The sequence below is a fragment of the Copadichromis virginalis genome, linkage group LG19 (assembly GCF_057382275.1).
Source record: "Copadichromis virginalis isolate Kocher_CV1m ecotype Utaka linkage group LG19, C_Virginalis_male_GT1.1, whole genome shotgun sequence".
In the NCBI taxonomy this organism is placed as follows: domain Eukaryota; kingdom Metazoa; phylum Chordata; class Actinopteri; order Cichliformes; family Cichlidae; genus Copadichromis; species Copadichromis virginalis.
In genome coordinates this window covers 26,342,807-26,367,002 of record NC_140636.1, presented here as the reverse complement: position 1 = coordinate 26,367,002, position 24,196 = coordinate 26,342,807, and the positions used below count along the sequence as shown (strand labels likewise).

Here is a 24,196-nt window from a genome sequence, read left to right as displayed (position 1 = left end):
GAAGGCTGCCGACCTTTGCCAGCACCATCATACCCCTCTGACCATACATACATTACAACATCACATGGGGAAGACAGGTCAGAGAGATATAATAATGGAAAATGCACAGCATGAGGAAAGACGAGGAGGAAAAATAACTCCCCCCAGACTGAGCTCCAACAGGGAGATCAGTTTGAGAACAGAAAAAAACACCTCAGCACATAGCTCATGAATCAGCACATCTCACAACATAGAAGACATAAGCTTCAAAGGCGTATGGAGGGGGTGGGGGGTGAGTGTAGGTCTGTGTCAGTCTACATGTGTATCTTTGCGTGTGAGTGTGTTCCGTGTTCAACCGAGAGAAAGTGTCCCTTCACCTGGTTAGGCAAACGTCAACAGTCTTCGGTCGACGTGGGTCTGACTGAGGGAGGTTTTTGTATGACTACAAATCACTGTGCGAACACTTTACCGGTGGGTCAATCTGTTTTTAATGAATGGTTTTCTGTATTTATCTGCAAATACATTTTTTTTTAATCTGAAATCTGAGACTGAGATTGTATTTATTTATACAAACAGTAAAACATTCTTACCTTAAAGATCTTTTATTTATTTGCAGATTAACAGTTTCATCACTGAGTTTATAGTTTATTAGTCTGATGTAGTAAAAAGGAAGTGAAACAAACAGATGACAAAGTCCAGCTCTGTTTGTTTTCCATCAAGAAAATAACTGTAACAACAAGACATTTATTCTAAATTATGTGTTAATGTGACTGTGAAAATACAATTTTTTAATATTTGTTTGTTAAAAGTGTTAGGGTCTCCTATTTATGACCTTTCATCTGATCACAGTGTGATTCACACAGTTAATCCACAGTGCTGTTAATCTCTGTCATGTACCATAACTGTGTAATGCTCAGCTGTTGCTGAAAATATGATATGATGACTTGCACTGAAATTTTTGACACCATGTTGGATATGACATTTTATGCTGTTGACTAAATGAATTAGTTTTCATACAGATGCACTTTAACAGACTTTACAGTTCATTAGTCTGATGTGATGAAAAGGAAGTGAAGCAAACAGATGACAAACTTTAACGTTTCCTGTACACATTTCAATTTTATCATCAAGAAAACAAATACAGTAACACATTCACTAATTATTTATACTTTGTTAAAACCTAATATTTCCAATTTCTCAGTTTCTGATCACATACAGTTAATCCACAGGCCTGTTAATCTCTGTCATGTATCATAACTGTCTCATGTCAGCTATCTCTCCTACAGTAGAGGTTAATCTACTCTTTGTGTGTCTGTGATCGTCCCTCCAGCTGGCCCCATGGTCAGACCCTCAGTCTCCCTGCTTCAACCATCCTCTGAGAAGCTCTCTGGAGGCCCAGTCACACTGGCCTGCCTGCTGACCGGCTACTCTCCTCAGGGAGCTGAAGTGAGATGTAGATGGCACAGAGGTGACAGAGGGGGTCCTGAAGAGCTTAGAAGAAGAGAAGAGTAGTCGCTACAGCAGCAGCAGCACCCTGATGCTGAGCCAAGAGAACTGGATGAACGCAGAGGTGTTCTCCTGCAGGGTGAACCATCATGACTACTGGCAGGCCAAGTCTTTCCGCAAGAACCGGTGTGAGGGCTAGAGGGGCTGCTGAAGTCCAGGACAGGCGCTTAGTGTGGGGGAGCAGGAGATACATCCCTGCTGCTCTGATCAATATGAGTTTGAAAGTTTGTAGATGAAATTATTTGATAACAACAACTTAGATAGTGACGTGTGTAGAAGCTGGATGTGAGTGTACCAAATATCTGCCTTATTACTGATTCATATTTTTGCCAAAGAGCTTGCAGTGATCCATATTATTAAGTCTTTTGTCTGATTTTTAAATATACTTGCTCTATAATTGTAGTGTAGTGTGCTATATATTAACCTGTTCCCCTAACATGTGAAAAATCAAGACTGGGAGGAGATTAAGATGGCAGGGCTGCATCTGGCCTGAACATCTGGAACAAATCAAATGTGAGGTGATCTCTTAAAATTAAGGGAATAGTTGAAAGAACCTTGTGGTCGTTTATTTATTTATTTTAGCAGGATGACAATATCTGAAAATTTTACTCTTGCTGAAAAAAAAATAACTTGAGTTTGATTCAGTAAATAAATTCTCCATTTTACATTTAAACTTTGAAGAGATCTACAAAATAAAAGCTCATGTGGTCTTGCCATGTCCAAAACTTCAATATAAAATGTATCTTAGTGAGGGTGCTCATAATGAAATATGTAAGTACACAATTACTCTGAATGTTTTATTTTGCATTATAACAATAACAACAGCAAAATATTTTTATATTACTTTATGTACAGCAATGTTTTGAGGTAAATATCAAATGACACAGACTTTAAATTGTGCCACTTCATTTGAAAGTTTCCACATCTGTAATTGGAGTCAGTGAGCCAGTCCTTGAGTCTGTACAGAAGCTCACAGCTGCAACACTGCAAATAGTAACAGAAAGAGGCTTTTGTATGACTGTATATTAGTGTGCGCATGCTCGGTCAGAATACACATCCATACAGTAGTAATCTCGATCATCAGCTTGAACTCCACTGACTGTCAGATTGAACTCAGGCTCAGATCCACTGCTGAAATGACTCGGCGTACCAGATTCACTTCTGCTGATTTTGTGAAACTGTAGTATGTGAGGCTGTCCAGGTTTCTGAAGGTACCAGCTGAGATCATCATCAATTCCTTTACTGGCTGTACAGCTCAGAGAGACCGTCTGCCCCAAAGCAGCAGCCTTAAATACAGGAGACTGAGTCACAGATAGAACGGCATCTGATACCAGTGGTTCATTAAAAGTTCGAACTAAGTGCAGTGTCAGTGTTCTCTGACAGCATGGTGGGAGTTTCTAAAAATGACAAACTCTTCATTAATCCCATGCAAATGTATCTGGAGCAACTCTGACATATTACAAAACAATAATATGATAGACTTCCCAAATTGGAGTTGTAAAGGAATAAAATACTTGGAACATATATTAGAAGAAACTGACTGTATTTCGTTTGACAGACTACAATATGGGATCAACAAGAAAATATTTTTAGAATATCAACACTCACTCCCTGCTCTCACCCACACAAACTACAGACCTGCATCCACCTGCTCCCTCTGAACCCCCACCCTCCTGACATACAAAACTCTGAACCACCACCATTGCTTTTTACTGACTGCCCTATCCCCACTTGCACACAAACTTGCCCACAATCCCTATGATTGTGTTGGATACTGCTGTTTATATAATTGTGTAGTACTGTATTGTGTTGTACATAAGACTCCTATTTTATTTTTTATCTTTTTATCTTTAGTGTACACTGAGGGCCAGTGGGCATTGCAATTTCAAATTCCTGTGTATGACTGTGCATATGGTCTTTAACTTTACATAAACTTATATAAGTCACATAGTTACATTAGATATAATCTCTAGAATTTTATAGTTTATATATCAAAACTGAAAAATCTAAAAATTAAAATACTAACATCATCACAATCTACATTAGACTTTTTTGGTAACAGCAAAAGTATGTAAAGTAAAACATTTAATTAACTTCAATAATGTTAAAATTCTATCAACTGGGCTACATTAACCACAATCATGTACTTAAACACAATAATTGATTGGACCAGTTATTCTCATCAGTCTCTTCATTGACAATCTGCACCTGCAGCCTTCAGTTGAAGTGAAAGATGTGTTTCCTCTATTTTACTGTGTGAACACTCCACCATCATGCCAACGCAGACAGTAATAATCTGCAGCAGCTTAAAAGAACCCAACATGATGGAGTTATTGGAAAAATCATCCTGATGAAGTTTTCTGTGTGAGTCCATTAAAAAACCTTTAAATCTGAGGAGTTGTAAGGCATAAAAACAATTATTTATTTATTCATCAAATTGTATTATCATTAATTTGATCTATTAGACTCAGAGAGGACACTGAAATAACAAACTTGTTTTCCTTTTCCTTTTGTACTATAGGTTGACAGTAATGATAGTCAGTCATGGGATTGTTGTAATAACCACAACTTGTCAACAACTTCTCCTGCCTTAGGTTTTGGGTGCAGATATGCTCTTTATTTTTATTAATGAGCTGAAATACATTAGAGACATTTTATACCTTCAAATCTCCTCTTCTTCAAAACCACGTAAAAGAAAAAGAAAAATGAGAACAATGCCAATTTCTTTTGGAATTTTCATTTTTTTTCACTCTTGCTAAACCTTCTCTTTCAAAATATTTATTTATAACCTTTGGTGAGAGGTTGACAAACCTCTGATTCATTTTCAGCTTTTATTCTATGGTGAACTAACAGGGTACTCATTTGTAACTGCTCTCACCTCCAGCAGGACTTTGTGCTCCCCCAGTGATGACAAATGGTGTACTGGAAGCCCAGGATAAGAGTTCAGTGTGACACAAGCAGCCTGCTTCTTTTATCAATATGAGTTTGAACAAACAATGCTGTGTTGGCAACATCAACTTGGATCATAAACTTGTCAACATCAGTGTTTGGTCTTTGAGATGAATTACTAGAAATCAAATTGTTCCAACTGCAGATTCAATAATTTGACAATATCTAAGAGAAAATCAGTGTTTTGTATTCATGATATAGGTGGCAAGATACAATGGAACTGATTTTTTTTTTCATAAAGGATCACAAAGCTTAATATGAATATAAATATAAACATTTAGGATTCATCTTTTTATACAAACAGCAAAACACTTTGAGTGAAATGTCAAATAATGCAACGTAAACAGAAAATGACTTAATCACAGCAGATACTTTAAAAATCCTTATCTCAAAATGCCCCAATATACATGTAATATCTCTGTTTATTTCTGTATTTAGTGCTTGTTGAGGTTACTGTCAGCTCTGTGTTCAGAGGTCTGTGTGAGAGTTTCTTCCTCTTCAACAGCTGCAGTCAGTTCCTGCTGTAACAGCTCAGTGTCTCTGCAGTCTGACTGAGGGAGGTTTTTGTACGACTACAAATCACTGTGTGAACACATAAGCACTGTTTATTTCATGGAAACTCTGACAGTAGTAAACTGCTGCATCTTCAGCCTGAACTCCACTGATGGTCAAAGAGAAGTCAGAGCTGCTTCCACTGCCACTAAATCGAGATGGTGTTTCTGGCTGACTTATGCTAACATGGTGAATTAGGAGCTTTGGAGTTTGTCCAGACTTCTGTTGATACCAAAATATGTCATCATATTCAATGGCATCTATTAAATCGGGAATGACCGGAAGATAATAATAAACACTTCTAGGCTGCCTGTAAGCAGCTCGGTTGGTCCTACAGGTCAGAGTGACAGTGGATCCAGGAGTAGTTGCCACTACTGGAGGTTGAGTCACAGTCACCTGACCGCTGCCTCCTGCAGACAAAAACAAATCATTCATTTATCAGCAGAAGTCAATGAGAGAAAAAGCAGCACATCATGGTTGAAATGTTGCTGAGTGAATGAACCTGTAAAACAGCAGCAGGTCAGCGTCCAGATGAGGATGGTGATGAGAGTCATGGTGGTTGTGCTTTCTGCTGTGTTGACTGACAGATGTGAGTCCTGCAGTGTTGAAGTCACAGGACTATAAACCTTCTCAGTTCTCTGGAGGATCAGCTGATGATGCAAAGCCTCCTCTCTATGGAAATCATTTCTCTGCTCTCAACATACTGAAGGAAACTTTGGGGCACAAAAGCAAAAGAAAATAGTTTTGAACTAATACCTTTAAAAATTTTATGGAACAGAGAAAAATATATTGGAAACATAATTACATAGTTTGAACACCTGGATTAAAATGGCACTCTGGTTTGTATGTTTACTTTTTGATTTTAGTATCAACAAATACAATATACCTGTAAAGCCATCTTTATTATATTCTCATAGTTTCAGAATTCATGATTTCTTGAAACGTTTCTCTTTGCTGTTTTAAACAGTTTTGTGTATGTGTGAGGTGAAAATTAAGTTTTGTCTTTAAATTCTTAATCCTAAAAATACGATTATGATAATCATGATTTAAAATTATTAAACACTTTAAGTCACTTTAGTGAAATCATCTTCTGCATTTAATGAGGTGTGCTGTGATGTTTTACATGAAAAAAGGTTCATTTTCAGTGGTTAGATGCTTGATCAGAGTGCAGGAGGTTTTTGTACGGCCACTTAATGAGTTTGTATCACTGTGGTGGACTTTTGGTGGAGGAACCAAACTCACCGTTGACTGTAAGTACCAGAAATTTTAATTTACTACCATTACAAAACATTTTATAAAATTTTGAAAAGATATTTGATCAAGTTTGGTGATTGTTGTTGATCATTTTCATTATTTATAAAACAAAGTTGATCTCACAGTCTGCAAAATAACTTCCCTGAGAAACTCATTCAGTTTTACAAATGTCAGAATTTATGTTAAAAAAAAAACACAAAAAACACAAAAAAATATTTTGTTCCCTTTTCATTTTTAAGTTTCTCTGAAATGTTAATTAATATCTTTTTAGTATTTTCCAGTTAAAATATTTCAGGTTTTGTTATTTTCAAGCTTTGATTGTCAAATATAGTGTTTGTGGATTTATTTCTTTATTGTTTCTATTTTGAAAATATCAGTATTTTATGGATTTCCCCAAAAGTTAAAAAAAAAAAAAAGTGTCAGTAAACACAGACCAGCTTTGAGTTCATGGATGATTGATTGTACTTGTAGTTTAAAAGGAAGTGAAAGAAGCAGATGACAAAGTTTAAACTGTACATGAGTGTTTCAACTCTGTGAGTGTAACATTGAAAATTATCACATAGATGAGATATTTACTGTAAAACTTTATAGAAATAATAATATTCATCAATAATTAATGATTAAACACCATGTAGGTATTTCTTTCCTGCTTTGATTCTTACGTCTTTGGTTGCTCTTCTCCCCACTCTCTCCTCCAGTGGGTGTGGTGAGGCCCACCCTCACTGTCCTCCCTCCCTCCAAAGAGGAAGACAAACAGAGTAGTGCCACTCTGGTGTGTTTGGCTGCCGGCGGTTTCCCCTCAAACTGGAAGCTGGGCTGGAAGGTGGGGGGCACCAGCACATCCTCAGGTGTGTCAAGCAGCCTGGAGGTCCTGGGGACAGACGGCCACTACAGCTGGAGCAGCACCCTGAGCCTCTCTGCAGACCAGTGGAAGAAGGCGGGCTCAGTGAGCTGTGAGGCCAGTCTGAGTGGACAGAGCCCTGTCACTCAAACCCTGGACCCTGACCACTGCTCAGAGTAGAACTTCAGCAACACTTCCTGTTTGCATATGTGTTTGATGAAGCTACATGTTTCGTTTGTTTTAATTTTCCTGCAAACATTGTTGTCTGTTGTTGTGCATGCAGATGTCATCTGTTTATTCACATTGTGTTTTCAAACCATGCTATAAAAAGAAAGTCTGCGGAACAAAATAAAATCCCAGTTCATGAAAAATCACTAACATTTTATCTTTTGATTCTTTATCTATAAGAATTTATAACTTTTATAAAGAAAAAATGCAATTTATTAAAGTTTGGAAATAAATACACATTGGTTTCTGTTACTACACTTAAAAAAGATGTGCTCATGAACTTTTGCTCATATTTAATGATAAATATAAAGGTTGAATCACTATAAACGTAGTTGTATATGTAACACAGTAAGGGGAATTGTTGAAAAGAATATATCAATGGGCCAATAGGTTCGACTATAGGAGCACAGGGGTGTGTTTAAATGAGACACAGAGACAAGAATGTAACTCAAAAGAACCAGCCGACTTTAGTGAAAAAAAACATAAGGTTGACAAGCACAGGTTAAAGGCACTTTACAGTTGCAGAAAGGAAACTTACAAAAATGAAAGAAAAGTAAAACACATAAACTGCTAAGACAATGACTTGGCCATATGTTACTTTTGGTTTTCAATTCTCGGTTTCAACGTTGGGTTTCAATGCTCAGGTGCACCCTAGTAACCTGACTCCTTAACTCTTATAGAAACAGATTGCACAAATCCATTGTACATTCAAATGAAAATCTCACACTCTTTTCACATGTGGAGAATGTTCTACACAACAGCTTATTGTTCAAAGTCCCAAATAAAAAAATGTCCAAGGGGTAAAGTCCAAAAAATTCCCAGGGTGTGAAAGAAAATAGGGGAGAGAGAATGTCAGTCAGTGATCTCATGTATAACCAGCTGTGTGTGAAAGTGTGAGTGATACAGTCCTACCACATCGCAAGGTGCAGCAGATCATCAAGTGGAAAAGAAGCGAATCTCAGTAGTTACATTTTGGAATAAGGATGTAATGTGACACAATATGGAACAAGTAAAGTACTGTGGATACTTTCCAGAGGCACTGTATTTGTACCTACCATTTTCTAATTGATCATTATACAAATCATTATACACGTGGGATCATACAGTATTAAAAACTCAGATCACTTTGTTTTATAATCATCAAGAGACTTAATGGGAATATAAATGTAAAAAAAAATCTGATCTTTCTGTGTAATTTGCCAACTCTTCCTGTGAATACAGTTGGAAACACAATAAGAAAGCGACTTTGTGGATGGGTCTGGGGTTTTTTTATCCTTTCTAAAATCACCCCAAATCAAATATATCTGCACAATTCTGGATTTGGTGCTTGGTGAGATTACTGTCAGCTCTGTTTTCAGTGGTCTGTGTCAGAGTTTCTTCCTCTTCAGCAGCTGCAGTCAGTTCCTGCTGTAACAGCTCAGTGTCTCTGCAGTCTGACTGAGGGGGGTTTAGTACGACTGCAAATCACTGTGTGAACACAGTAGTATTGTTTATTACATGGGCACTCTGACAGTAGTAAACTGCTGCATCTTCAGCCTGAACTCCACTGATGGTCATAGAGAAGTCAGAGCTGCTTCCACTGCCACTAAATCGAGTTGGCATTCCTGACTGAATTTTGTTCCCCTGTTTTATTAGGAGCTTTGGAGTCTGTCCAGATTTCTGTTGATACCAGGACATACACTGGTTATCACTATCAGGACAATATGCAACATTTTTACTGTTTTTACACGTCAGAGTGACAGTGTTTCCAGGAGTAGATGTCACTACTGGAGGTTGAGTCACAGTCACCTGACCGCTGCATCCTGCAGACAAAAACAAATCATTCATTTATCAGCAGAAATCAATGAGAGAAAAAGCAGCACATCATGTTTGAAATGTTGCTGAGTGAATGAACCTGTAAAACAGCAGCAGGTCAGCGTCCAGATGAGGATGGTGATGAGAGTCATGGTGGTTGTGCTTTCTGCTGTGTTGACTGACAGATGTGAGTCCTGCAGCGTTGAACTCACAGGACTATAAACCTTCTCAGTTCTCTGGAGGATCAGCTGATGATGCAAAGCCTCCTCTCTATGGAAATCATTTCTCTGCTCTCAACACACTGAAGGCAATTTATATATCTTATTTTTGTTTATTGAACATTTTGAATGTGTTCTACTTTCTTTCCTACCTGAAATATTTTTACCATTTTATGTATTGTCATCTAGATATTAATTATGCTGTGAAAGAGTATCCTCTACACGCATATGTGAATCTAATGTATTCATGTGTAGTCTTCATTCAATTTTAATTATTATGATTCTGCATATGTTTTTCCAGTTCATTCAATTAAGTTTTTTAATAGGTTAATAATATGTTAATATATAGAAACGGGCAGCTTTGCATTTTGCATGCTTATTACATGGAACTACCACAGGTAATTGAGTGGTAATAGCTTAGAAAACAAATCATTCATTTATCAACAAAAATAAATGAGGGAAAAAGCAGCACATCTTGCTTGAAATGTTGCTTGGCTTCATCAGTCTGAGTCAAAAAGTTATTGGCAAATGAGCCTGAAATGAAGAAAAAAAATAAAAACTAACTAACAAAAGAACCACCTTTTTTGACCTCAAATTTTACTGAGAAAGAATGAGTAACATATTTTAATATTTTATATTTTTTTTATAACACACTCTGCAGTTTCAGATGCATTTTGAGTTCCTGAAAATAACTGCATTATTATTGCTTTAACATGATGATGCTGGCATTTTTGCTCAGACCTCACAGAGCTTTTTGATTTTAAACTCATTAGATAATAATTATTGAAGCTCAAGAAGACCAGATCCTCAGTCTGTGAGGTAAAACTTGTTTTGTTTTAACATACTAACTACTAATCTAGCAGGTTGTATATGTTACTGCATGTTTACTTATAAAGTCAAGTCTCTGTCTATGGTATGAAACTAATCTAATCCAAAGGAAAAAATCCGTATTCTGGAGTTTATTTTACCTTTTGCTTTGGAACTATAGATTCTAAGAACAATGTTTGTTTCTGCAGAAGGAAACTGTTTGCATAACTGAAGTGTGAAGCTGAAAAAAGGAGCGCAAATGTCAATTTCACTACCCGTTAATGAGTATCAGGGAGTTTCTATGGAACAGTGTTGTCTCTAATCTCCTCCGAGAGATCATCGCTGCAACACATCAGTCCCTAGTTTAATTTGATATTAGTATAACTAATGTGCTTGTTCTCACACATATGTTTCAACACAGCAGTAATTTAGATCTTCATAAGTTCAGAGTTGAGGTAATTACAGATTTCTGTGCTGGCTGTACAGCTCAGAGAGATGGCCTTATAGACTTAAAGACAGCTGTCCACCCAGCAAAACATTAAAAACTGTCATTTTACAGAAGGGGAAAAAAATTCTGAAACTATAGAAAACTATTTTGCATCCAGGGTGTGCGACAGATATTCAAATTAATGCATGGGTCAGTGAGCACACACCTGCACCAATGGAGTCTGGGTGGAAATTGTACATTGCTGCTGTACAAATAGTGCCCTCTTATGTCAAAATAAGAGAATACATATAAAATTGACTCTGATACACAGATCCAAAAAGCAGACTGGACATCGATGAAAAAACACATTTTCTTTGTCTCCTTCTGGCCAATTGTAATTTTCTTTAATTCATTTCTGTTAAGGTTTTTATACATGTTTTGTCTGTCTGTGTCTCAGTTGCCATTTTGTGACTTTTGCATTCAATGTATTTCTTTATAGTGTGTTTTTATACTTTGGCTTATTTGGTTATTAATTTGCTTATTTGCATTTCCTTATATTGTTTTATGCCATTTTGCATTTTTTTTTATACAATTGCAGGCTATTTGTGGTTATTTCATTTTTTTTATTTTGTCACCAGGGTTTTTTCCTGGTTCACACTGTTTATTGTCTTTGCACTGAGTTACTGTGAACACCCTTCTTTTGTGGTCAGTTCTTCTCCTGTAGGTCAAAACACTCTAACACTGTTAAAATGACTGTTAGCATTTTTACCAATACTAATTTAACCATGATACACACTGACCAAGACACCAATCTCCTTATACTGTTTTACGTCATTTGTATTTTTTTTACACAATTTTCTGTTTTTTGTGGTTATTTTAAAATCTCAGATTCGGAGCATTTCTGTTATTATTTCTTTTTCTATTTAATACCATTTAATAAATCTGCACATATTTTTGTGCACACCATCCTTTTGTAGTCATTTGACATATTTCAAACAACTTCTTTCCACATTTTGTATGTTACAGTAAAATCTGGCCTGGCTTTCACTCAGGAGAAGAGTGGACTCTACAGCAGCAGCAGTCTGAGTCTGAGCCAGGAGAGCTGGATGAATGATCAGGGTCATCCATCATGATTACATGTAGTTAAGGTCTCTTCACAACGTGGACTAAAGATTAAATTGCAGTCATCATTACAACCCTGTGACAGGAAACATAATCAAGATCAATTTCAAATAAAGGTAAATATATGTTTTATATTAAATGTTTAACTGAAAAATACATGTATTGTAAATACATGTATAATGTACGGGTACCTTGTTTGTGTGATATGTGAAGTTATTTTTTTACATTTGCATTATATTGTAAATGTGGAACACTTTGTGACTTAGTCTATGTCTTAAATGTGAGAACTCTATTTTAAAAACTGTTAGAACATCTTATTATTATGTTACCTTATTGTGTGCAGTGCAAAATGTAGAGAAGAAAATACAATGTACTACAGATTTTTAAGACTGTAGTGCCACTTCAATGAAGATCCTTTCAGTAACTGACCACCAATCTATCACACAGTCAAGGTTATAACCCGTTATTTATTGTTTCAGTAACATAACATGTTTTAGTTTTGTCTATTCTGTATTATTGTAGGGCCCTTTCCTTACAATATAAAGCTCTCTGAGGCAACTGTTGTGATTTAGCTGTGATTTAGTGTATTTTGTAACAGTAAATAATATGTTTCTATTCTATTAGTTGATCAGTTCAAGAGGAAAACTACATTTACTGTTTTTTAGCAGAGTTAAATCAGCATGTTTAAGCTTTTAGTTTCTTCAGTTGTATTTATGTTCTTGTGTTTGTGCTCTTTTTGTGTTCACTGGGCCAGTAACTTTCATCACAGCCTCTGCACCAGCTATCTGCACCTGCAGCCTTCAGTCTTGCTGAAGGAGGTTTTTGTACAGCTATATATCACTGTGTGAATGCTCCACCATGGTCACCCAGACAATAATAATCTCCAGCATCTTCAGCCTGAACACCACTGATGGTTAAAGTGTACTGAGAATCAGATCTACTGCCACTGAATCGTGACGGAGTTCCTGAGGAGAGACTTGATGCTTTGTATATAAGGAGTTTGGGAGGCTGTCCAGGTTTCTGAAGGTACCAACTGAGATCAGGACCAATATTTGAACTCCCTGTGGCGCTGATGGTCACGGTCCCACCAAGACTGACAGACTTGGCTTCATCAGTCTGAGTCAGAAAGTTATTGGCAAATGACTCTGAAATGAAGAAATAAAACAAAGACTTTAACAGAATCTTTTAACTTTCAAATAGTAAACATCAGTAAGGCATTTTAAACTCTCAAACTCAATGTACACAGAAGGAGCAGATAACATGTCACCAAACATAAAATTTGTTTTATATGTCAGAAATGTTTTCAAAACTCTCACCCTGACTCAGAAAGCCTAACAAAAGAACCACCAACATTGGAAACACCATCCTGACTCAGTTTTCAGTGGAAGTGAATGAGAGCATGTGTGACAGCAGAACTTAAACTGTGAGGAGCAGTGATGCATGAAAGTGTGCAAAACACACTGTAGGAGGAAACCACCCACCTCTCCCAATGAAACAGAAAACACAGAGGTCATGTGAGGAGAGGCTCATTCAACCTTTCCATTATATTTGTCTCATTAACAGGGCCCATATTAGTTGGTCGCCAGATACTGGTTGGTTCATTTTGCTCATTCTGACAAACCAAATCTATATTTAAATGTAAATACATGAACATCAATTAAAAGGAAGGTATATTAAACTGATGTAATATTATCTTTTTTCTATGTGCTGAAAGATGTTCAGTTCTACACAACTCATGACAGCATAAATCTATGAAAACCCAACAGGTTTGAGCTGATTTCTTTACAGGTACCTGTGCTGACTGTACAGCTCGGAGAGACGCTATCGCCTTGTTTTATAGACGTTGATAATTGTGTGTCAGAATCAGAGCTAGGTTAGCTGTCAGTCCGGTAAAATATTTAAAATATATTTTTTTTAAGATTTTTTTTATCATCGCATAATAAAAACTTTTTTTCAAAAATGTTTTTTTCTGGGATGATAATATGGAATATATAGCAAATATTCAAATTACAGCATGGGTCAGTGAACACACCTGCACCTGGAGAGTCTGCATGGGAAATTATACCCCTCTGTTTATATGAAAACAAATAGTGCCCTCTTGTGTCATAAAAAGAGAATACACATAAAATTAAATCCACCAAATTGATACAAAAAGCAAACTGGACATCGGAGCGACTCTGAAAGAGACACAAAATTACAGGAGTGGCTTAAAAAAAATATGCCCTGCCTCTTTCTAGTGATCTATATTAAAAATAATAATAATTGCTATAATGATCTTTGTCGAGAGTTTGTGTTTCTTTGCAATTTTGCATCTACATACATTATTTTACAGTATTTTGCATTGCTTAACATGACAATTTCCTTTTGGTGTTTTTTTTTCCACACCTCATATTTGTTTGTAGTGTTTTGTAGTCATTTTTTCCTGTTTTATACCTCTTTTTATTGCATCCTTTTATGGTCATTTTTCACCTCCGAGTAGCCAAAAACTGTCACTTTGTTTGAAGTGGGACAGTCACTTAACATAACAGTTTATCCATGGATCTCATTAATTGAGATCCAAATCTCTGAGGCCATACTTTAATTATAATTTACATCATGTCTAAATTTTATTCAGTGCCAGAAATTATTCTTTTCAGTCTCACATATTTCTAACTGGAGCAGGTGTTCTGGTTAAAAAACACATAATGATGTATATTACTGTGTCCTAAGGATTTGTGTCAACTTGTTGAGTAAACACATCAACAAGTTTCAGTGTTTGCAGTGATTGTCTAAAGTTTCTGGAAATTGAAACAGTCTCATCTGTTACTCCAGCCACCTAAAACAAATTTCATAATACTATGTGTCTAAGGGTTATCATTATATTGTGATTTTTGAGTGCAGATTGCATAGTTCAGGAAACCAAAGATGAATTTTAAAAAAAGAATCTGAAAAAAAAATAGAAATCCTCTTTTGTTGTGTTCATTTTACCAATAAAACAATCATATGCATAGTAAGAGCTGTTCAAAATACCGAACATTACACAAAATACAAAATATACAAAAGAAACCTGCTACACCTCCAATTACCACCAGAGGGCTGAAACGTAGAACTTCAGAACATTTTTCTTCAAATTAAAAAAAAATGAAAAGTTTCATTCACAAAAAAAGACTACAAGCAAAAGACCTGAATATTCCTAGAATTAATCTATGCAGGAAGATCAAGATTCACTCATCTTTCATCGTTACTGGGTGTCAGGCTTCTCTATTCCTTGCAACACTTTCACTTTTCCCTTGCTGTCTAACTTAACTCTGTATTCATCACTCTGCTCCAGTCATTTTCTTGTCCCCCTTCTGCAAACCAGTCAGCCTCTGTGTGATGATCTTTAAATTGCACTGCTTTTCTGTCATTCAGCCTTTGAGACTCTCATTGTTACTTCCTGCCTCTTCCCCATCCCTACCTCATTCTGGCCAGATCGAGCTCCTCACCCTTATCTCCACCTGCTTCATCTCCACCACCAGCGTCTAGACTCCAGGGGTCCTGTTCTACTTCCTGTTCTACATAGCACTATGGGGGCGTAATTGCTAAATAGCTGTATTTCAATAAATCATGTTCAGTTCCTTCAAAATGATGTCTCCTTATTGAGGTGCATGTGATACTAAAGCACAGTGAGATAAATTTCACTAGTGATGTCTCAGTTTTACCTTAGTTAGCCATGAGTGTGACAACCATTATGCCAAGCAGAAGGACCCTAAGCAGTATAAACTGATATCTCAATATAAAGACACAGAAGCTGTAGTCAAAGGCAAGATTTCTGATATCAGTATTTTTTTTGGTTTCCATCTGTATTATGACATCTACTCACAAATCACATGATTTGAGCAAGCCTTTACCCTCTAATGGCAAAAATATCCTATTTGATACACAGGTTTTTTAGGGTTTTCGAGATCGCTACTTCATCAGAGTGATCCCCCCCCCCCCCCCCCCCCCAAAAAAAAAAACTAAACAAATTGCACAATATATCTTCAAGCAATGACCAAATGTAACAACACTTGTTGGAAAATACATATTTATTTACTTATTTTGTCAGAAGATTCAATAACCACTCCATTTTCAAAAATAAATAAGCAAATTAGAATTTTCTGGCAATTGTTTTGTGGTTCAGGCTTTACAGGGTTAACTTTATCATTTTATACCAGAATTCCTCAGAAGTTAGTTCTGCAGACTTCCAGGATCCTGAAATTATCTCATCTAAATGAAAGGAATGATACATGTTAAAATAATCACTGAAATGCCATCTGCTGTGAAAAGTGCATATTTTCATGATCATATCTCCTTGTACCAGCTAGAACACAATGTGGCAGATTTCTTTCCTGCCATTAAAAGAATGTATAGTGTCACTGGACCATATTTACTAATAGTTGTTTAAACACAAATAATGCGTATATGAATGTTCCATCTGCCAATCTGTGATTTATCAATATTTTCATACCTGAATTTGTTTGTACTTCAGTTCATTAGTGGTCTTGGTAGTGCCCATTTTGAGTCCCTATATCTTTCTGAAACATTCACTAATGTTCACTGGTTTTTATATGATACATTGAATTCTATTAAATGTAAATGTATTGTCATGCACTGTAGCTTCATGACTCTAAGATTATAAGCATTAGAATTAATGACTGAACTTTTATTTTAGGGGTAAAAGTATCAATGGGAAGGTGGTCAATTTTTACCATTTTAATGTTGCAAAAATAATCTTATGAACATTAACTGTTATTAACACACATTTGATCTTATGACTTAATACACTTGAGGAAAAAAATATTAGATTTTAAAAAAAAGAAGACTGAAAATATGGCAAATGTCATATTAGAAAAAATATTGACATTTTGGATAATTCTATTACCGGTAACTGGCAAAAGGATGAGGCACATGATCAATAGTGGGTCATGACCTTTTAAGTGACAACTCCCACTAGGGTGTAAATACCTGGGGCTCTCCACCATTTGGTTTTAGAACTGAAGAAGCTTCTTTGATGAGAGGAAACTCATCTTCAACAAACTTACAGAAGTCCAGTGACTTTCTTTCCAAGCTCCCAAGACATGAAATTGCACTGATTTTTTTTTTTAATTTCAGGATCATTCTGTGAATTAAACCTTTGTGAAGCACGGAGATTTCAAGATCCTAGCAACACCCTTGCTTTATAGTTATACAACCAATTCAGTTTGTGGTATAATTATCTCTGACACGTATACTGTGATTTCCCTGGGCTGTATTTCAGGTCATGAAAGGTGACCAATTTTATTCACTTCATCAGTCATCTTTAACGGCTTGGCTGATTAGTTTCTAATTTCAGGTAAAGTCTTAAAAAAACATATAGTTTGCAAGGTTTAATTTAGCCACGTTAACACATTTTAACTTTCCTAATACAATCCCAGTCATTCACCACAATGCATCACCCCAAATACACCAAAAACAACTTGTTTCACAACTGTTTATTTATTCAAAACTCAAAAGATGAGTGTTCTGTAGATGTTTATATGGTCGATGAATGCGAGTTCCAGAGTAGATAACAGCCAGTTTGCAAAGTAAAAATAACTAGGGAAGGACAAGGAGAGTTCCTTGTTTGATGACCAGTCAACTGGTCTTAGATCTCTAAATAATGACTTCTCTGAGACACCTCTAAAACCCTGGGCAACCCTTTACAGCAAATTTAAAGTATAAACACAGCATGATTAGCAGTAGAACATGTGAAAATGTCTGTTTTTAATTCAGTGTCAGGCTTTTTCATATTGTAGAGTTAAACCTTTAGATCTGCTACACTCGATAACCAAGTTGCCAGAATCCAGGTGCCTTTCCACCTTTACATTTTACACCTAAATAGACTGCGGTATGTCAGCCTAAAAAGATACAATGGCAATTAACCAGGATCGTGCGACATCCAAGAAAATCTGCACACAAAATACACATACAAAATATCACTCATTCACAGTCAATGTGTAACATTCTCATGCTCAGATATGTTGCTGATCAATAATGAATAATTGCAGAGCACTTATCATAAGTCTTGAGTCATTACACCAAAGAATTTCCTTCAGCATTTCTACATGCCATGGACCCACCGTCACAGAAACCAAAAGCTTGACTGAAGCACAAACCGATATGAGTAACACACATGGCCTCAGCTTTCAGTTCACGTACAGTAGGTCTGCACCAATTTTGCTACAGAAAGTTAAATGAAATATAAATAATAAATAATAAAGTGTTAATAAAAAGTCAGTTTTGTTACAGTTTTAGTAGCTCAAGGAGTGTCCTGATTGCACATGGGAGCAGTGTTGTCCTGTGCTCTAACAGTAGTATTAACAACGCACCAAAGGCAAATAAGTTACTCCATAAAGAGCAAAGACATTGTTCCTTCGGTAATCAAAATGTCGGTAATATTTACAGACTTAAACTCAACTGTTCGCCATAACAACCTCCATGCCAGCCAGCTCTCGGCTCTATTTTCTGCATTACTCATGCTGAAATAACTGGGGATGTGTCATACATTACTGTTATTGTTACTGTGTAAATGGAGGCAGGGAGGAGCAGCAAATATTGATACGGAGATGTTGTGAAGAGTGTGTAGATGGCCAGAGGATGGAGGGGGAGGTTACCAACAGATATGCACATGAGAAAGAAAGGAAAACACAGACAGAAAGCTGGGATGATGGTGAGTATTTACAGAAAGCGTGCAAACAGGAGAAAAAAAATGAGGGGAAAAAGAAGAGGGGAAGAAAGATGGAGATGTTTGAGGGTAGGGACACGATGGGTTCAGTATTCGTCCTGGTCCAGGTGAGCTTGCTCATCGAGGTCTTCATCATCTGGAGGTGCAAAGCCTTCCTAAGATACAGAAAAAAATATATATATATATATTATCATATCACCATATTAGAGCACTTTGCTCTTGCACTGCAGGCTTACTTGTTGTTCCTAGAGTATTTAAAGTAGAATGGAAGGTGAGCCTTCAGTTTTCAGGCCCCTCTTCTATGGAAGCAGCTTCTAGTTTGGATTCGGGAGACACACACTATTGCAACTTTTAAGATTAGGCTTAAAACTTTCCTTTCTATAATTAGGGCTGGATCAGGTGACCCTGAATCCTCCCTTAGTTATGCTGCAATAGGCGTAGGCTGCTGGGGGATTCCCATGACCCTGTATTGTGTTCTCCACACCTGTTACATTTTTGCACTGATCATCACCTGCATTCATGTATATATCAATCTGCTTAGCACTTTTTCTTTTTATTTAAGTGTTTGTCTTATCGTATGTCTCACACAAAGTACCTAATTTCCTAATGTTGTAAATCTGTTCAACATTTGGCAATAAAACCCTTTCTGATTCTGATTCTAATTCTAAATTGGTCATGGGGGATCATATGATTGTTGGGTTTTTCTCTGTATGTATTTAAAAAAGTGCCTTGAGACAGCTGATGTTGTGATTTGCGTTGAATAAATTGAATTGTATTGTATTGTATTGTATTGTATTGTATTGAATTGAATTGAATTGAATTGAATTGAATTGAATTGAATTGAATTGAATTGAATTGAAAGCAAGAAGGGCAGAAAACCTGATAATATTTTATCAGGTCTTCTGCTCTCCTTGCTTTTCACTGTCAACAGTGGAGAGAGTATGGCAATCTGTTATATATCTGTTATAATGGCTAGATACCTCTGTTGCGTAGAGAATGTTAATTATCCTGCTGAGAATGGGGTTGTTTTCACTCTCGTGCTCCTGGCAGATCAACTCGATATCCCGTAGTTTGCTGAAGTAGAAGTCTCTTTCCTTCTCAAGGCCATCTACAGTCAACTTCAACTCCATCAACTTAGAAAAACAGAAAAAGGTGCTTAAGCTGGTAGTCAAAAACTAGTCTGGAGGATGAAATCAGAACAAAAGAGCCACACGGCCTTCTGTCCTTCCCGTTCAACTCTACCTGTTGATTTAGCTCCATGATTTCAGCATCACTGCCCCCATTTCTTGACAAAGTCGGATTCTTCCTCAAGGCTGGAGTGTTATGTTGGACCCGCTGCGGTGTTGGCATGTTTTTGGGAACTGTTGGGGATGTCCTCTGTGGTCCTGGAGTGGTTAGAGATGGTGGGAGTGGTTCAGCATTTCATTTAAGACAGATTTATTGCACTTATTTTGGCTTGTTAGCAGTTGTGGCGATGGATATAGCACATTATAGAGCGCTGATGCAATCATCTTGTAGAAGAATTTTATGCCTTTGACATGTAAAAGGTTTCAAATTGTTTTACAACTAAACTGATAGAAATGACACATATTTAGAGTGCTGAGGTTAAATAGCCAAATTATCGATTCATTTATATAAATGACCAAAGGTTGTTTTAATTTGACTCAAGATCTTAAAAACGAAAAGACCTGTTGCCTACTAAACCTCTATAAGTGCTTAAGCAAAGGTGTTTCAGATAAACTCAAAGACAAAACATGCGAACACATTATCCACAGGCTGTATATAAAAGATGGAAGCGGCTTCCAGGTCTTAAAAGTAACGCTAATCAAGTAGTGCAAAACTTGTTTTTATTTATCATTGTTTTTTGTTTTTACTGGCCAAGATGGGATGGCTTTCCTGGTTGCAAATAGTTTTTGGGACTGTGCACAAGTCAGTGAAAAAATGCCCTTAATTCTCACAATGTATTGGTTGCTTCGATACATTACAAATGATATTCATGTTATAAATTATGGGCCTAATAATGGTAAAATAATTGCTATTCTTCAGGGTGCAACAGGCTAAGGAGCTGGCTGTTCAGTTTTTCTACTACGCACATTTTTAAGCCTGTTTTCCAAGTTGCTCAAACTGTTCATTATTAGCACCTGGCTAACCAAGATGGCTAACTAGTGCAAAAACCGGACGCTCATGTTCAAATAAGGTAAATGCCAGACTTGAGGCTTCGAAACAGCAGCCCACAATGCAATGAGTGACATCCATCTTTTATATACAGTCTATGGTATTTTCAGTTTTAAAAATAAGTGCAATCATTCTTCCCATTTATAACACACTGCTTGCTAGTGACAAAGTCACAAAGCAGGCTTATGACATACTACAGCTTAAATTAGATTGTTTGCCATGATCTTCAAGCAAAAAGCTTTTACAGAGACAGGGCGAGGCTGTTCAGGCTGACACCACTCTCGTTAGTAGAAAGGGAAGAATTTGTTGTTATCAAACCAGCTTTAATAGAGACAAAGCTGCAACAGTGTTGCATCAGTCGCTCGATGCAGGACACTGGGGAGATAACTATATTTGCTGTTTCTGCAGGTGTTTGGGCATTATTGATCATGATCGATCAGAACAAATGTGGATTTTCTGCCAAACTAACGCTGCATCCCACTAGGCACTGTGACGATTACTAGAATATTACCAATGACTCACTTGTACCTAAAGTGTCATGGTTTTGCGAATGCTGGGCAGTGAGATGGATCAAAGAAGTCATTCTGTGAATCGTGCTGCTCACACCACTTGCTTGCAGGGAGCGCTTTTGAGCCATCCAAAGCTCAGCAAGACCGTGCAGCAAAGGCAAAATGTTTGGCTTTACCTTGGTTTCTCTTTGGTTTGTGGATAAAGTGATCACCTGGATTGGGGGGAGGGGCCACGTCCTGCCCCTGTCTGGCTAGTAAAGGGTCATACTCCTTGCCGTCATAGTTGGCGTCGAAGAACTTCTTGAACCACTGCACAAATTCAAAGTTGTCCTGGAATTTCCCTTTTACAAGCTTTTCTACAGGAATTATCTGGACAATGAAAACAGGAAATAGTTGAAAAGCTCCACTTGATACACACACGTCAATCAGTATGAAAGGTAAAACAATTAATTATCTCAGGTATCATAAATGAAATAAATAATAAAACCATAATAAAGTGATTCTGACTTTGTCGACACTCATCCGTTTAAAAGCTGCCTGAAGAACTTTGAAGTTGTGTATAAATTCATGCTCCAGCTTGGCTTGAAATTTGACCTTCTTCAGAAGAATGCACCCCGGAAACAACATGTCCATGAACTGGCAATACGCCGCTCCTTGAAAACATAAAGACACAACAAATCGATCTCGTTATTTCGGTCAAGAGTTGCCCCAAAATTACCTCAGCAGCTTATTTCAGGGGGAAAAAATAACCTCAGGCCTCACCTGAACAGAGCTGTTCAATCTTGGTGTAAGTGAGATGCAAAGAGTCGTTGACCCACGCCAGCATGTCATGTCGGCTGAGGTTGTCAATGGACACAGATGTTGCGTACACATTCACTGCCATCCCTGAGTCGAAAAGAGAGAAACAACCACTCAGCTACATTTTCCTGTTAGCAAGACTTGAAAACCTTAAATGGAAGTTGAAGGAAGAATATTGGTCAATGATTAATCTCTCTGATTGGTCAGTGCAAGGTATGAGTATAAAAATGTAGGGATTGTTTTTATAGTATAATCTAGGCAAAGTAACCATTCTGCATGCTCCTTAACCAAGCTACCAACTACTGTACATAACATTTACCAAGCTTCTTATATTGGATTTGAAAGACTGAAACAGGACTTATTTAGGCCTTAAATAATGATTATTATTGCAATTAATTACTTGCTAAAAACAATGTGCCTATTTCTCATGCAAACACTGCAAAACATATAAACCTACTATACATGATTATTATGCCATTATCTACTACACCACTATGGCTTTTTATCACTAACAATTAACAATCATTATTAATTAGTTTTTAAACTGTGGCTTTCTTCCATGTGTTCCTTTTCCCTCTGCTCTTTTATCTTTCCCCTCACCCCCAACCAGCTACAACTGCTCCTCCCTAATCCTAGTCCTGCCAGAGGCTTCTTCCTGTTAAAAGGGAGTTTTTCCTTCCCACTGTCACCAGCACTTGCTCATAGAGTGTCAACTGATTGTTGGAGTTTTCTCTCTAATATTATAAGGTCTTTAACTTACAGTATCAAAGCACCCGAGGGTTGCTGTGATTTGGCGCTATATAAACAATGTTTATCTCGGTTAAACATAAAGAGATAGCAACACATTCAAGAAGCTGGAATTAGGAAATGTTAAACTGACTTCTGACTTCATTAACTTGTGAATCTACATCACTGCACTACTTTCACTGAATCCATTTTTTTTTTTTTTTACTGTACTGACCTGGATTTCTTCGTTGGGCCATGTTAATATTAAACCCTATAATCTATACAGGCAGATTCCAAAACTGCACTGCAGTTTCTTCAATTTTTAGGAATTATTTTTTCACCCCCTGTCTGACTGTAAATCCTGGGGCTGGGCCACAGTCTGTTGCAGCTGTAAAGCCCACTGAGAATGGGGATATCAAGCTTTTAGGGAGGAAATTTGACTTTCAGACATAAACTGAGTCCCTAAGAAGTATCTTTATTCTCAGTTCTAATCTAAAAATGTGTTTCAAGCATAATCCTCCCTGATTATACAGAGAGAAAAAAATCCGGAGTATTTGTCAGCAGCTTTACACATCTGGCATCTCCAGCCTTCTCTGTGCTCACTTTGCTTGCCTGTTAATGCGGTGTCATGTCCAAACGATCTTGTAACACCTCAGACCTTTCCTGCACCAATATGCATATTAACACGGGCAACGTGGCGACTTTAAAATGATGCTTTTTAAGGTCACACGCCGCTCTGTCTGCACCTGACAGCCAAAGACTAATGAAACCACGTCTGTCAGTTTTTAGTTTGATGCTGAATCGTGCTGTGATTTCTGATGATAACACTTCTATTGTGAATGCACCTTCAGCAACGCATTCTCCCACGGGCCATTGGCTATACTGAAATTGCATGGCTGTAGCGTCTAACCCCACGAGCAACTACTAGCCAGGATGAGGAAAAAATCACAATGTTTCAGCTACATGAGCAGCAAAGGACCACGCAGTGGGCGTACATTTATTAAATAAGGGCACGAAGGGAAGTCTATCTATTCTCCAAAAATCTATCGGGCCTTGGAAAAAGCTCCCATAATGACTGCAGCAAAAAATAAATAAATAAAATCCTGAGCGCAAACCGCTGAAGTCAAGCAAGAGCAAATGGGCGGGGGTCTGACATTTCAACCCGAGCTGAGAACAATAAATGTGCTCGTTTGCTGGGTGCTTTTGGTTAAAAAAAAAGCCGCAACGCTGGGTGTTGCTCTCATAGCGGCCCCCTCTACAGGCCTCCCCGAATACCTCAGGACTGTCAGCGCACGGGAAATATCCTCGCTGCATGGGAATAAAGCACAGCTCCCCGTTAAACCCCTTTACGCGCAGAAAAAGGAGAGATTTAAGAGACGGGGTGGGTCGGCAGGGCGTAAATGCGGCGATACTCACTGTATTCAGGAGCGTCTGTGGTGTTATCACGCTGGCAGTATTCCTTATGTCAATGCCCGTTGCTGTCGTCGTTGTCAGACCCTACGCGGTGCAGTGCTTGGTAACGGGCCGCCCTGTCTGGGGCTGCAACAATTCAGCCTCTACTGCGCGTGCGCCCGACTCCATGCTGTTAAAGGTTCATTATAAATAGGA

General features: G+C 37.4%; 1 protein-coding gene and 3 gene segments (V, D, J or C); 2 read left to right on the top strand and 2 right to left on the bottom strand.

Moving 5' to 3' along the window:
- The first annotated feature begins 1,317 nt into the window (after positions 1 to 1,317).
- Positions 1,318 to 1,624, top strand: LOC146686246 (immunoglobulin lambda constant 7-like). The segment is given in 2 exon segments: positions 1,318 to 1,425; positions 1,469 to 1,624. Coding segments are annotated over 2 exon segments (264 nt in total).
- Positions 1,625 to 5,680: 4,056 nt separating this feature from the next.
- LOC146686245 (Ig lambda chain C region-like) lies at positions 5,681 to 7,455 on the top strand. The segment is given in 2 exon segments: positions 5,681 to 6,236; positions 6,939 to 7,455. Coding segments are annotated over 2 exon segments (474 nt in total).
- Positions 7,456 to 12,514: 5,059 nt separating this feature from the next.
- On the bottom strand, positions 12,515 to 13,058 carry LOC146686244 (Ig kappa chain V region 3381-like). The segment is given in 2 exon segments: positions 12,515 to 12,822; positions 12,994 to 13,058. Coding segments are annotated over 2 exon segments (357 nt in total).
- Positions 13,059 to 17,133: 4,075 nt separating this feature from the next.
- mapre3a (microtubule-associated protein, RP/EB family, member 3a) lies at positions 17,134 to 24,149 on the bottom strand. 3 transcript variants are annotated; one of them, XM_085441533.1, is made up of 7 exons: positions 24,005 to 24,146; positions 21,827 to 21,949; positions 21,572 to 21,717; positions 21,241 to 21,433; positions 19,623 to 19,765; positions 19,361 to 19,513; positions 17,134 to 18,535 (listed from the first exon to the last, which is right to left on the bottom strand). In XM_085441533.1, the coding sequence occupies exons 2-7, from the start codon at positions 21,945 to 21,947 to the stop codon at positions 18,467 to 18,469; spliced, it is 825 nt and encodes a 274-aa protein (XP_085297659.1). In that variant the 5' UTR covers positions 21,948 to 21,949; positions 24,005 to 24,146; the 3' UTR covers positions 17,134 to 18,466. The 3 variants fall into 3 exon arrangements, with proteins under 3 accessions (XP_085297659.1, XP_085297660.1, XP_085297662.1); XM_085441534.1 differs by having other exon boundaries at positions 21,277 to 21,433; positions 24,005 to 24,144; XM_085441536.1 differs by lacking the exon at positions 17,134 to 18,535 and adding an exon at positions 18,558 to 18,694 and having other exon boundaries at positions 24,005 to 24,149.
- Between the last annotated feature and the right edge of the window lie 47 nt (positions 24,150 to 24,196).

What these genes read in the sequence shown, in the direction of transcription:
- mapre3a (XM_085441533.1), bottom strand. Translation starts at nt 21,947, where the DNA reads ATGGCAGTGAATGTGTACGCAACATCTGTGTCCATTGACAACCTCAGC. An exon ending in GATTGAACAGCTCTGTTCAG is followed by an intron (nt 21,718 to 21,826) that starts GTGAGGCCTGAG and finishes TATGTTTTCAAG; the next exon opens with GAGCGGCGTATTGCCAGTTC. An exon ending in TCATGGAGCTAAATCAACAG is followed by an intron (nt 19,514 to 19,622) that starts GTAGAGTTGAAC and finishes TGTTTTTCTAAG; the next exon opens with TTGATGGAGTTGAAGTTGAC.